This window comes from Thamnophis sirtalis, unplaced genomic scaffold, assembly GCF_051295495.1.
Source record: "Thamnophis sirtalis isolate CommonGarterSnake01/CBP01778 unplaced genomic scaffold, rThaSir2_p1.2 scaffold_2, whole genome shotgun sequence".
Taxonomy (NCBI): Eukaryota; Metazoa; Chordata; class Lepidosauria; order Squamata; family Natricidae; genus Thamnophis; species Thamnophis sirtalis.
In genome coordinates, this window is record NW_028261382.1 from 139,518,522 (window position 1) to 139,533,116 (window position 14,595).

Consider the following 14,595-nt stretch of genomic DNA (forward strand, 5'->3'; position numbering starts at 1 on the left):
TCCAGAGTGAAACTGTTTTGGCTAAGTCTGAACTTTGGACCATTGAGACCAGGAACATGAAGGAACCCCAACTGGGTGTCCTCTGGGCAACAGTGATCTCTTCAACTAATCTTTTCAATCCAGACGCACTTCAGTCCTTCTGACACAAGTGTGATGTCACCAGGATTATTCAAACATAATTCATAAAAGGATGGAATGATAATCATGTAATGCCTTGGTATTTTCAAATGAAATTTATTCTGATGTTGGGGATTTAAACACATTGAAATAAACATATATTCTTCCCCATCTCAATCTTTCATTTTTATTTATTTTAACAAAGGTTCATTGGGGAACCAAAAACTACACATTCATATATGTTATCTAAACACGCACACACACACACACACACACACACACACACACACACACACACGTTGTTATATCACTGTTTTTCTTTGTTACATGTCTCAAAACGTTGCCTTAGAGCACGCAATATGTTTCCTGGGATTTCCTGGTGTTTGTCCCGTAAAGCCTCTATTGCCCTTTGAGTCTGTTGGAGAGATGGAATGGCATGGGTGAGATGCAGAAAAGAAAGAAAAAAGGTGACATAATTAGATTTATGCTTCAGAAATTATAGAGAGAACATTTCAGAATTAAGATATAGACTATTCTATAGAACATATTTAAACATACTATATATGTAAAATTCCAATTTATGGCAAAGATTTTTTTCTCTGTTCCTACTGATACCACAATGTACATAATCAGATAAATCATATTTTTCTTTTGGGTTAACTTATATGGTGCATATACAGTGTAGAATTACTTCTCTGCCTACATTCAGTAGTATAATTAAAACAAAAAACAAAATAGAACCTGGATGCCTTTCATTTAATTTGCTCCTAGCTGTGGCTTGTTGAGTAAACCACAATTATCTGGATTCAGCATTTACTTGAATATGTAAATCTCAGTTTAGATGCCACAATAATTGGTTTTTCAGAACATGCATATCCCAAAGGAAATTGATTATGGCTTTATAGGCTATATGAATGTTTAAATTTCGCAGCTGAGCTTCCCTCTTGCATTCTATGTCGAGCCCATTTTTCCTCTAAGGAAAGGATGCTCCATTCTATTGATCCGAAAAATAAAGAAACAGGACATATAGAAAGGTACTCTAAGGACTATAAAATACTATAAATGTGACTGAGTTGAATCACTTTGTCTTCAACAATCTGGAGCCTCATATCATTAATGTGATGATATTTATCAGCATTACAAATTAAACAGGAGATACATGGCAGACTTGATTGCTGCTTGGATTTTTGAAGGACTTGAAGGAGTTAAGAGTTGAATCCCAGAAAGTGATATGCTTTATTATACTGAAATCATCTGATTACATGAAAATTCTGCCTACTGATCTTGACATGGTTGCAGTCTTTACAAAAGAAGTTAGTATGCAATGGGATATTTGTGAACTACAGCATTTGCTCTAATACGAGATTGAAGCTGTGCCCTAAACAGTCCTCAACAGATCTGAAAGCTATACCTATTCTTGGACTCCATCTTCAGACACTGACTCCTGCCTTTGTCATTTCTCAAAATGTTTTCATTTATTCTATGTGAAGCTACCATTGAAGAGAACTTTAGCTGTTTGCTGCAGTTCTTAGGGCTTTAGTATGATAGCAATTTGATGAATGTTTTCATTTAAGCAAGCAGCTAGCGATGTTGAATAGTTTGAATAAGTGATGTTTAAACAGTGATGGATGGATGATGGATGGATGGATAATAGTCTTACACTGACAGTTAAGTACCAAGCACTGAACTATAATTCTGTATATCTAAGTTGTGTATTCTAATAACTGTTACTATAGAATTATAATTTCATGAACAAAGTGTAAATTTGAATATATATTTTATTCCCTTATAATACTTACTTTTTCAGCTAATTTTTCAGCAGATATATTTGGATCATATGGAATTGGTTTTCCAATATGGGTTATAAGTTTAACTGGAAACAACCCACATAATGGAAAGGTAAACCATGGAATTCGCTCATATAACCATCTCATTGGTCCTGGGTACAAGATTTAGAAAATTTTAGAAACACATATTAGCAGCAGTCTGCGAGTTATGTATTAGTCTTTTTAAAATTCTATATTTGAATATTAGCAATTTTTAGTAGCAGTATTGGAACTTAGTAAAGTAAAAGTTTTTCAGTTGAAGGGGGGGGGAAAGTTCCCATGTTTGAGAGTTACAATTTGCAAAGTTCAATTTATATTTTAAAAGGGTGAGAAAATTAGAATTATGATAGAAGGCAAGATGATGGATGGACAGACAGGTAGGCTTCCTGTAATAAGCACCAATGCATTTAAAATATATGGTTAACTTTGCTGAGTTTCCATAATTTCTGGGTCAGCCTTGGGTCCATAAAATCCCATGACATCATGTCACCTTTGGGAAATGTACTGAATCAGATTTTACAGCAAAGGTCTGATGATTGAGCTACAGTATCTTTAAATTAAACATGGTAGGCAAAGATGCGGGTGCATACATTTATAGCCTCAAAAGTAATAATATTCCTGAGAATACATAAAGTTTTACTTACGTATATTTCCATATGATACATATGCTTCTCTAATATTTTGTGTAAACATAGGGACGATTGGCTAGATGAAGGAAAAAAAGAAATAATGAGACTATTTTAGTCCCTGTACATGAAAGAAATAAAATACTGGGTTTCACTGTCTCTTATAGGACAGGGATTATCATGGATCACATTTCTAACTGGCACTTTCTCTTTCATATTTAATTCTAGGAAAGTAACGTAGAGAAAATCTTATTCTTTTGATGGGGATTAAATGAAAGGTTGATACATAAAAAGAATAATTGAGGACTGCAAGGAGAAATTAATTTAAAAAAAATATTTATGTAAAGTCGCAGATTGGAAATACTTTGGGATTCACATAAAGCCTTCATGAAATATTATTTCATACAACATGATATTAACTTAAAAAGGAATATCAGCAGAGAACACAACCTATTTTTGAAAAATGAAACAGAAAAGAAAGAAAATCCCAGAGAAGATAAGTATTCTTCAACAAATTAGGCCCTTACAGTGACATTATCAATAGCTCAGTGAAAATTGAGTGTGTAGATGAACTAGGGATGTAGCAAGCATCTGAATAACAAAAAGAAAAAGAAGAGAAAATAATATTGCAATTAGAACAGGAAAACATAATACTAATGTAAAATGTTGCCAATAAAAAAATCCATAAATTTTAAATGAAAGAGAAATATGTGGATAATAGTAGTATGTGTAAAGAAACCAATTTTTTGGAGCATAAGGAAGGACAGATTCGCCGTTTCCTGGTCTGTCAAATCTGATTGATGGTTGCATTCACTTTTCTGTTCATTTGCTAATAGGTATAAATGATTGATATGAAATGGAAGCATAGCATTTACAAATACATTTTTCAATTAAGAGCAGGACTAGGAAAATGACAAATGGCTCACCACTTTTGCATTGATGGCTGTATGAGCAAATCCTTTCCGTTTTCCCCATATTAGTTTGTAATGATTATTTCCATAGTTCTGCTCTCGCAGTCCCCCTGGTACAACTATCAGGTGGTTCCCTTGTTTCAGAATGTCTATACTCTTTTCTCTTGTAGGATGAACATTATGTTGAAGGTCAAAGTACAGAGTTAGTCCTGCAAAAGCAGAGCTAAAAAATCATTCAGTTCTTGCTTGTAAAAGAAAACATGATAATTCAGCTAAGAGTTTAAAGAAGAAAAATTGGACTTTCCACACCACTGAATCAATGTCTTTTGATGATTATTAAAACTAAACATATAGTATTTTTACCTGGTAGACAAAAAAGAGTATGATGCATCACACAATACCAAAATTTCCCAGTAAGTCTATACATCTTATGGACAAAAAAATAGATGTCCTTTGGAAAAGCTCCATGGTAAAAAACAAAGATTGCTGGTTCTTTTGGTAGATTTTCTACTCCAGAAACCTCATAACCTGTTAATAGAGGATCAATGAAATGGCTTCAGTATTGTTTCACAAGGGTCTCCTCCAGAAGAAAATATGATTGTATAGAAAAATTGCTTTTCTTATCTTTCTTAGCTACTTGTGAGGCTAAATATTTTAAATCATATGTCACTTCTGGAACAACATGCTATCACATTGATCAATCAGAACATCAATATCAATCAGAATCGTATGATATTTAGGTGTTATTGCATTTGTGACACAACATATTCCTTCTAATTTCCTATAAGTCATTTAGATTCATACCAGTTAAACTGACATAAAAGCTTATTTTGACCATTGTAAAACATTTTTAAAAGACAATTTTGGTATTCTGCTTACATTTCTAGAATTATTAACAGACATATAAAATGTTTGATGTCCATATTGCGCCATGCCAAAACCATGGTAAATGATGGGTTAGTATACAATGTAAAGGCATCACTTTTAAACAGTTACTGAACTGACTGAAACCTTTGGACTTTGCAGGTCATCCTTCACTTACAATCAGAATTGGACCCTAAAATTGATTTGTTGAGTGAAGCGATTGTTAAGCTAATACCATGTCACCACTTTTGTTAATGACAGTAATCCTAACTGTCCTAGTTTTGATCATTAGGTGACTAGATACATTTTTAACTGGATTGCTGGGAAGGGACCTGAGCCTCCTTGGAATAATGGGACATTCAGACTAAGCCAGAATATCAGCAAATGGCTCGAGCCTGTAAAAATGAAGTAAGGAAAGCCAAGGCTCCCAATGAAGAAAGGCTTGCCACAAAAGTAAGAAATAACAAAAAAAGCTTCTTCCAACATGTTAAAAAAAGAAAAAAATTAAGGAAACAATTGGTCCATTGCTGGGAGGAATTGGCAAGAAGTGACAAGCAACAGGGAGAAAGCAAAACTATTTAGCTCATTTTTTGCATTTGTCTTTACACAAAGGGATAAAACAGTCCAACCTATCAAAAACAGCACCACAAAAATCAGATTAGGAACACAAGTTGAAATAGAGAGGAAAATGATAAGTAAGCACAGTCTACCCTAGACAAGTTCAAATCACCAGGACCAGATGGATTGCACCCCAGGGTTCTGAAGGAACTGGCAGACGAGATCTCAGAATCACTTAACTATATCTTTCAAAGATCCTGGAGCACCGGGGAACTGGAAAAGAGCTGATGTGGTTCCCATCTTTAAAAAAAGGGGGGGGGAAGATCCAGGAAACTATAGACCTTTCAGCCTGACCTCAATATCAGGAAAGATTCTGGAAAAGATAATCAAGCAACGAATTAGTGAACACCTAGAAGCAAACAAAGTAATAGCCAACATGGGTTTGTCAAAAACAGATCATGCCAGACTAATCTTATTGCATTCTTTGACAAAGTGACAAAATTAGTGGACCAGCTGCTGTTGATATAGTTTACTTGGACTTCAGTAAGGCATTTGATAAGGTAGACCATAACCTACTACTAGATAAAGTAGAAGAATGTGGTTTGGACAGCATCACCACCAGATGGATTCATAACTGGCTGACCAACCGCACTCAATGTGTAGTCCTCAATGGAACTGCATCTATATGGAGGGAAGTATCCAGTGGAGTACCCCAAGGCTTCTTTTTAGGCCCAATACTTTTCAACATCTTCATCAATGATTTGGATGAGGGAATAAATGGGGAACTCATCAAATTTGTAGATGACACCAAGCTGGCAGGAATAGCCAACACTCCAGAAGACAGACTTAAGATACAGAAGTATCTTGACAAACTTGAACGTTGTGCACTATCTAAAAAAATCAAATTCAATGGTGAAAAGAGTAAGGTTCTACATTTAGGCAAGAAAAATGAAATGCACAGGTACAGTATAAGTGGTACCTTGCTCAATAGTAGTAACTGTGAGAGGGATCTTGAAGTCCTAGTGGACAACCATTTAAATATGAGCCAGCAGTGTGCAGCAGTTGCCAAAAAAGCAAACACAGTTCTAGTCTACATAAACAGAGGGATAGAATAAATAACACATGAAATGTTAATACCACTTTATAATGCCTTGGTAAGGTCGCAATTGGAATACTGCATTTAGTTTTGGTCGCCATGATGTAGAAAAGATGTGGAGACTCTAGAAACAGTGAAGAGAAGAGCAATAAAGATGATTAGGGGACTGGAGACTAAAAGATATGAAGAACGGTTGCAGAAACTGGGTATGTCTAATTTAATGAAAAGAAAGACTAGGGAAGACATGATAGCAGTGTTCCAATATCTCGGGGTTGCCACAAAGTAGAGGGAGTCAAACTATTCTCCAAAGCACTTGAGGACAGAACAAGAAGCAATGGGTGGAAACTAATCAAGGAGAGAAGCAACTTAGAACTGAGGATAAATTTCCTGACAGGACAATGAATCAGTGGAACAGCTTGTCTCCAGAAGTTGTGAATGCCCCAACACTGGAAGTTTTTAAGAAGATGTTGGATAGCCATTTGTCAGACAAACTGGGCTTGGTCCTTATCCCACAGGGGAGGACAATGGTGTGTACTATTGTTTCCCAAGATTTGAGATCCATCCTGTTACCCTTTTCTCCTCTTGGGAACATTCATATTTGATTTTTGATATTTTGTACCATTGGACATGAAAAATATACAATTTTTCTAGTTATTTTTAGGAATATAATGATCCCAACATGGACATGACTGCTGATTATGGTTGACCAGAAGAATGATGCCAAGAGTGATAATAAATTCCTCATCCTTGCCTAAAGAATGAATTAAGATATACTTACTGTGCAGTATTTTTCCATGCCACTTAGCTGCCAGTGCCAAAAATTTCTTTGGCTTGTCCCATTTTTTGCTCTCGATATCATCTGGCAGATTGCCAAGCATTTTCCATACAGACATTATTGCATTGTATAGATACATGAGAGACAACATAGATAAAATGGGATAATATAAAATTATCAGAATGACTATCAAATTTAAGGGATATACCATAAAGCCCGCACATCCTTCGAAAACATAAGTTGACCAGATGGTAAATTCATTTCCTATGGTATAATATATATTTTCCTCAGACATGTTTGAAATCAGACTATATAAATAGAAATCCATTCATAAATAAAGTATTTCTTCCTGGAAAAAAAAATAAAGATACAAGCAGGCTTTATTATGAGCTCTGGGAAAACCAGCAGAATATCAGCTGGCACTGTATACAAAATAATGACACTTTCAAATAGCCTTTGGAGAAGGTTGTGCTGAGGGATGGTTAAAAAAACCAAGGGTTAGTACAATCAATCTGATTATTGATCCTTTTAATCAAACGTTACTGGGATTGTTAAGAGGTCTTTTTCTTAACCAACCAAGAAAGAAAAGGTTTAAATCACCAGCCATAGATGTCTGTTTAGGAAGGGGTTTGTGATTTTAGAAACAACTTGTTGGATATTGTGCACACAGGACAATTCTGGACATCTTTTCTTCCTCTGATGATATCCATTCTTTTCCTTCAACTTCAATGCCCTTTATTTTTATGAAAAGAAATCAAGTGCAGATACTTTGCAAGAACCCCACTTTCCTTTTCCCTCTGCTAATACCTGGTCAGTATTGATTGGCATCACCAAGGCTACAGCTATTTCATCTGCAGGCTGATTGGGATGAAGAGAACAAGGGCACTAGTTCTATTTGAAAATATTAATCTTCTAAAATTTTGGCAAATTAACACCATCATCACCAAAAATTTCCTCTTGTAGTTCTTTTACAGAGAAAATATCAAGGATGAGTAAAGTACACTACATCATTCTCCAAAGAACTTCCATTGTGCTCCTTTAAACATAGGAAGTGCCCCCCCCCCTAATAAAACTCTTGGATGAGAAGTGAAAAGTCTTGAAAGGAAAATGAAAAAGTCCAGTTGCCTCTTGAAAAAGCACCTTTCCGACATGACATTCTTCACCTTATGAAATTTGAAGGGAGGAGAAATGTGAATGGAATCATGCCCAATCAGACACATAAGTGTAGAAATGGCACCACTCCTTTAATAGTTCAATAGAAGTGCTTGATACAGGCTTCATTTAAAGATTTCCACAACATCACAGAGTAATACACAATAAGAGAAAGAATAGCTTGTTTCACAATATAAGAAACTCTTTGATCTGCTGACACAATGAGTATTTCCTCTTTGTTTTTGTCAGCTAATCTGCTCAAAGAACTAGCAGAAGTCTGATAGAAGCAATAGAATATTCCATGTACTCTGACAACTGGTATCACTATCAGTCTCTCTTCTTGGATTTGCATGTAAATGGATGGAAAATAGCTGTAAAATTTCAGATTTTCAGGTATTTGAGGAGCATCTTCAGAAAAGTCATAAAATCCTGGAAAAATATTTAGTTTTCTGCAAAAAGATTCTAAGCGCTTCATCTGATGCCCTAAGCCACTTAGAAGTATTGTTGAAAATGGGCAATTCAACAGAATTTCCTTCAAAAGGAAGGTGCAAGTTATATATTAAAAACCTTTCATCAGCCAACCTTTTTGCAATAAAAAATATTACTCTCAATTCAGTATTAAAATATGAATGGAGCTTAAAAATAATCAGAACATTATTTATTAAAAATAGAAAAATAGAAGAACACCCCAGCCCCCCCATTCAATAAAAGAAGATGAATTTTACCTGGCTACCAGAATCATTACCTCTTACAAACAGCTTGCTTGGAAAATCAGTTTTACTCTGATGTAATAACTTTTAAAATGAACAAATGTTATGTTCTCCTCCCTCAAAGGGTGGAGTGAGAACAAACTCAATTGAAATAAATCACGACCTAGAATTAACCATCATTTTAGCCAATGCCAACTAACATTGATCTAATTTTTACTACGTGGAACTCGCAAGCTGTACAGATTCCTTTGCACAGCAGCCAAGTTGAATAATTTAGCAGGAAGCATAAAAATGGCAACAGAGTCAAGATAGAAATCTGTAATGGATAAACACATTGAATACTAGTAGAGTTTTTTTTGCTATTGCAAAGTTGGATGGAGAATACGTTAATGTGCACTGAGTTCCTTTTGAGTGTTTTCCCAACATATTCAGTGACTGGATAGGGTATTGGTTAGAATGCTGCCATTTATGTTTATGTTTATGTTTATGTTTATTAACATTTATAGGCCGCCCTTTTCCCTGAGGGGACTCAGGGCGGCTTACATAAAATGGGGGAAGGGGGGGTACAAACAATAGACACAAAATAGTACATAAAGATAAAATAAAAGCAACATTCATTCATCATTCGGGTGGGGACAGATTATCTTTATCCCCAGGCCTGGCGGGCTAGCCAGGTCTTAAGGGCTATGCGGAAGGTCTGGACGGTGGTGAGGGTACGAATCTCCATGGGGAGATCGTTCCAAAGGGTCGGAGCTACTACTGAAAAGGCTCTCCTCCGTGTGGTTGCCAGTCGACACTGACTGGCAGATGGTACTCGGAGGAGGCCTAATCTGTGCGATCTAATTGGTCGCAGGGAGGTAATTGGCAGGAGGCGGTCTCTCAAGTACGCAGATCCACTACCATGGAGGGCTTTATGAGTGACAAGTAGCACCTTGAAGTGCACCCGGAGATCAACAGGTAGCCAGCGCAGCCCGTGGAGGATAGGTGTTATGTGGGCGAACTGAGGTGCGCCCACAATCACTCGCGCGGCCGCGTTCTGGACTAGCTGAAGTTGCCGGATGCTCTTCAAGGGCAGCCCCATGTAGAGCACATTGCAGTATTCCAGCCTAGAGGTCACAAGGGCCCGAGTGACTGTTGTGAGGGCCTCCCGATTCAGGTAGGGTCGCAACTGGCGTACCAGGCGAACCTGGGCAAATGCCCCCCTGGTCACAGCCATCAGGTGATGGTTGAAAGTCAGCTGTGGATCCAGGAGGACTCCCAAGTTGCGAACCCTCTCTGAGGGGTATAAAGTTTGACCCCCCAGCCTGAGTGATGGAACACTGATCGAATTATTGGGAGGGAAACACAACAGCCACTCGGTCTTCTCCGGGTTGAGCACAAGCTTGTTAGCCCTCATCCAGTCCATAACGGCCTCAAGACCCCGGCTCATCACGTCCACCGCTTCATTGAGTTGGCACGGGGCGGACAGATACAACTGAGTATCATCCGTGTACTGATGGTATTTTATCCCGTGCCTCCGAATGATCTCACCCAGCGGTTTCATGTAAATGTTAAATAGTAGGGGGGATAAGACCGAACCCTGCGGCACCCCTTATGATAGGAGCCTAGGGGTCGATCTCTGCCCCCCCCACTAACACTGACTGCGACCTGTCCGAGAGGTAGGAGGAGAACCACTGCAAAACAGTGCCTCCCACCCCCACCTCCCGCAGTCGTCGCAGAAGGATACCATGGTCGATGCAGGTGACTTTAAGGCCTCATTAAAAGTTTGAATATGCCCCCTCCTGAAGTGTAATATGTTATAAGTCACAGATCTATGGTTTATTCTAGTCACATTTCGATGACTCATACCCATTACAAAACTGGATTTCCCTTTAGAAGGATATGACAGATAGAGGAAAAAAAAGAGAAAAATGCATTTGCAGAAAATTCTAAAGTTCCTTAGCTACGATCTACAGTTTAGCCATATTCATTGTCGTATAATCTGTCATAAGTGGTCATAGGCAATCTCAAAACATGGTTTATCATCAAACTTACAAGGCTTTCCTTGGAAACTTCACATCTACCTTATAAAAAGCACAGCTTAGACAATATTGGCCCCAGTGATATGAAAAGTGGTTCTGTCTGCTCTTATGACAATTTCCCAGGCATAACACAGTACCATTAACCCTTGTTCTTCTGTTGGGGCAAAAGGGCAAATGAGAAGAGAAGGAGATGGCTAATGAAACACTTTCAGAAAGTTTCAGGTGGGTCCAATGTGTACCAAACCAATCACACACCTCCAGAAGGAAAACAGCAACAAGATCCAACTAATTCTAGCAGGAATAAACACTTATTCTGCAGGGACCAAACCAAAACTTGAGAGCTCCAGAGGGTGTTAAACTCCTGTAGCAACTGAATAAGGCAATATCTTCACTGATTCAGAGTTTGTAGCCTTATTACAGCAATGAGTAATGTATGGAGTTAGGTTACAGAAAAGAAACAGTGTTGAATTTCAGGGTTTAGTAACTGTGGTCTAGATAACAAATGTCCTGACATTTCTATGGCAACTGTGACTACCATCTTCAGAAGTTGAAAATGGCTAAGTTTGGCATTTACACAGGCAAGTTGGTCTGCTCAGGTCAATCTAACTTAGTTGCCTGTAATCACTTACCCAACACTGCCCAACAGTTACTGGGTGTGAAAACCAACATAGGTTACACAATGTTGAAAAAGGAATATGTGTAACTTGTCCCTGATTTCTTAGTAAATGTTTAGGTGTGGCCTTTCTATTACTTTGATCTTCTTTCTGATAGTCTTTATTTAGTGGAGAGATTATTTATTTGGTTGGATGAAATATTTGTGTTCTTCCACAATATTTGGAAATGACCATTTTTATTCCTTGCGGCAAAGAATTTCACCACAGAGAGATTAAATGTACAATATACTAATGATATGTTTGAAGGTTGGAATTTTTTTCCTCCCACCAATAATTACTCCATATGTATTTTAGAAGTTCCTGAAAGCGAACCAGTATAGGTGAATTTGTAGTGAAATAACTAGTCTGAAAATGATCACCTGATATTTTAGCACTTCAATCAACAATAATGAAACATCCTTGTTAGTCTCAGCCTGGGAAACCTTAATTTCATAGGCCATTGAGCTTCCAGTACTGGTAGCTCCTCCTTAAATTAATCTGACACATCCATTGATAAAGTTTTTTCATTAAAGTTTAGAAAAAAGTGTAAAGTTTAAATAACTGCCACACATTTTTGGAATCCTGTTACCTTTGCCCTTAGGCAACTGTGGCACTTACGGCAACATATAATTTTATATTCCATTGGAAAAATTGTGATGTACTACAGAAAGTCAGCATTCCTTCCTATGCTTAGTTCTGCACTTTGAATAAAACAGCATTCCACTGAATTTTCTTGTGTAGCATTAAATTATGTTGATCCCTTTTCCCAAGGTTACATCTTGCCAGGATAGTTTGGGCATGGCTTGAAGATTGACCTCTGTACCACTGTCTCTGTAATCAGCATGAAGCCACAGAACAGAAGTTCTGCTGTAAGTAAACCAAGGATTACACTACCATCTAGATTCATCAAGTTGTGTTCTACAAACATTTTCTAGATCCCAGTACATACTTTTACAATATGTATAATGAATTAGGACATAATAGTAGGACCGGGCATGTTGCAAATATCTAGTTATTAATCTCCAGGTTTATGCAATATCCATGGATATATCTGAGTTCTGCTTGCTCTATCAAATACTACCATTACCTTTCTATATGGAGCATGTGGCATAAATTGCCAAATAAGCATATTATACAGAGCTTTTTCAGAGTCAGGGATGTCACACTCGATTTCATTGAGGGCCACATCTGGCTTTTGTTTTGTTAGATACCAGAATCGGTTACAATGGTTTCCACCAAGTCCTCTGTTCCGGCAGGAACAGAGATTCAACCTGATTGGTCGAAGGGTTTGACAGTTCCCTATAAAAGAGCTGCTGTCAGCCTGAACCTTCACTGGATTGTAGATAGTTGTTCTGTTACAATAAAGAGCTGTTGCTGCCTAAACCTGAGTGTGCCTTTCCTTTACCCAATCTAACACTGGCGACTAAGGTGGGATTGGAAGACAACTAGACATACAAAAAGAGCACAACATTCCAGCAAGTGAATTTAGTTCGGAGTTCAGCCTGGCTTCCAGCAGCCATCATTGAGTGGCTCATTCAAACGCCCTCAGAGACACACGATGGCAATGCACGCCCCACCAACTCTATACCACCTAGTCACCGAGCATTGGGTGCTACATGCTGAACCTACATGCTGAGGTTCAACTGCTTCCTTGAAGCAAATGACCTCATGGGCTTCCCCAAGGCTGAAAGAAAAACATGTTCCTGAGCTACTGTGAACAGGAAGTGTTCGAGATTGCAAAAGACTTATCTGACCCAATGCCACTCCAATCGGTTGCTTGGTTGGTGTTACCACAGATGCTGAGGACACACTACGCTCCCAGACCATCTAAACATGTCAGAAGGCACGAGTTTAACATTTGCAAGCAGAAAGAGGGCAAATCCATCAATGAATACATTGTGGCACTTAGAAAGGCCGCAACGTACTGTGAGTTTAGAGATCTCGATGAACTGATACTTGACCGCATCATATGTGGTGTGAGAAACATTGGCCTGCAGAGAAGGCTATTAGCTAAATCTAACCTGATGCTTCAAGTCACCCTAGATGAAGCCAGGGCCATTGAGTCTGCTGTTAAATTGACAGAAACCCTGCAGCGCCAAACAGTCCTAAAAGTGCGCAGAAGTGCGCAGGCGTGCATCGTGAGGCTACAGAGCCTGAAGCTCAGAGAACGAACATGACAGCATGTGCAGTGACCGCATCAAACCGGCATGAAAATTCAAACCACGTTCCTCACCTTGCGTTGGCTGTGGAGGAGACCATCTCAGATTGCATTGCTGCTTCCACGGCACAATCTGCCAACACTGCAATTGAAAGGGGCACATCGCCAAGGTAAGCAGAAGTGATCACCTCATTACAACTTGGATGCCCAGAAGCTGACCTAACCGCCAGCAGAGGCCTAAACAAGGGGCACAGCAGCTGCCACCACAGTGAACAGAAGGCTAGAGCAGAGTCACCTACCACACCTCCATAGGCCAAGTCTGCACGAAGTGGCCAAAAAAGCTGAAGGTCACAGTCCTCATCAAGGACTCTCCATGCGAAATGGAGATTGACATTGGTTTATCCCTGTCCATAATGCCTTGGGTAGTACTCAAGCAGGCTATGCCTAGCCTCAAGAAGCAGCATCTATGAGTTCCTGACATCCACCTTCATGACTACCAGGAGAACTGAGTCCCCATTGTGGGCCAGGGCACCTTCCAGGTGCAATTCAAGACTACCAGTGATGGTAGTCAACAGAGACCTGCAGAGCCTCCTGGGGCATGACTCCCATGCAAGATGAAAGCACTGAGGAATTCCTTAAGGAGTTTGAGGACGTCTTCGGCACCAGTCTAGGTAAGTAAATATTGGGGTCCAAGTTAAATGATATTGCACAATATCATTTAACTTGGACCCCAATGTAGCCCCCATCAGGCTAAAACCCAGGAGAGTACCTTTCACTCTCTGCCCTAAAATTGAGTTGGAACTCTACAAATTAATAGGCTGGGGAATCCTAGAGCCGGTAGATCATGCACGCTGGGAGACCCCCCTATAGTGACACCTGTCAAATCTGATGCGTCTGTCTGCATCTGTGTGGACTACAAGTGCACAATAAATAAAGCTTTACAACAAAGCGCTTATCCTGTACCCACTGTACAGCATTTACTACATTCATTAGGCCCCGGAAAAGTTTTCACAAAATTGGACATGGTGCAGGCATACCAACAGTTGCCTGTAGATGGCGTCACAGAGGAAGCCCAAACCATTGTGATGCACAGGGTGCATTCAAATGCAATCTCCTGCAATTCGATGT

At 38.8% G+C, this 14,595-nt stretch overlaps 1 protein-coding gene across 1 annotated transcript; it reads right to left on the reverse strand.

Annotated features, from left to right (window-relative positions):
* Positions 1 to 400: 400 nt before the first annotated feature.
* On the reverse strand, positions 401 to 7,101 carry LOC148049205 (DGAT1/2-independent enzyme synthesizing storage lipids-like). Its single transcript, XM_087703862.1, has 6 exons — positions 6,777 to 7,101; positions 3,844 to 4,008; positions 3,496 to 3,689; positions 2,588 to 2,648; positions 1,917 to 2,056; positions 401 to 532 (listed from the first exon to the last, which is right to left on the reverse strand). The coding sequence occupies exons 1-6, from the start codon at positions 7,099 to 7,101 to the stop codon at positions 425 to 427; spliced, it is 993 nt and encodes a 330-aa protein (XP_087559988.1). The 3' UTR covers positions 401 to 424.
* Positions 7,102 to 14,595: the final 7,494 nt, after the last annotated feature.

Excerpts from the sequence above, each read along its gene's own strand:
- LOC148049205 (XM_087703862.1), bottom strand. The coding sequence starts at position 7,101 with ATGGATTTCTATTTATATAGTCTGATTTCAAACATGTCTGAGGAAAAT. Across the intron at positions 4,009-6,776 it reads GCATGGAAAAATACTGCACA|GTTATGAGGTTTCTGGAGTA; the intron begins GTAAGTATATCT and ends CTCTATTAACAG. Across the intron at positions 2,649-3,495 it reads CAGCCATCAATGCAAAAGTG|CCAATCGTCCCTATGTTTAC; the intron begins GTGAGCCATTTG and ends TCCTTCATCTAG.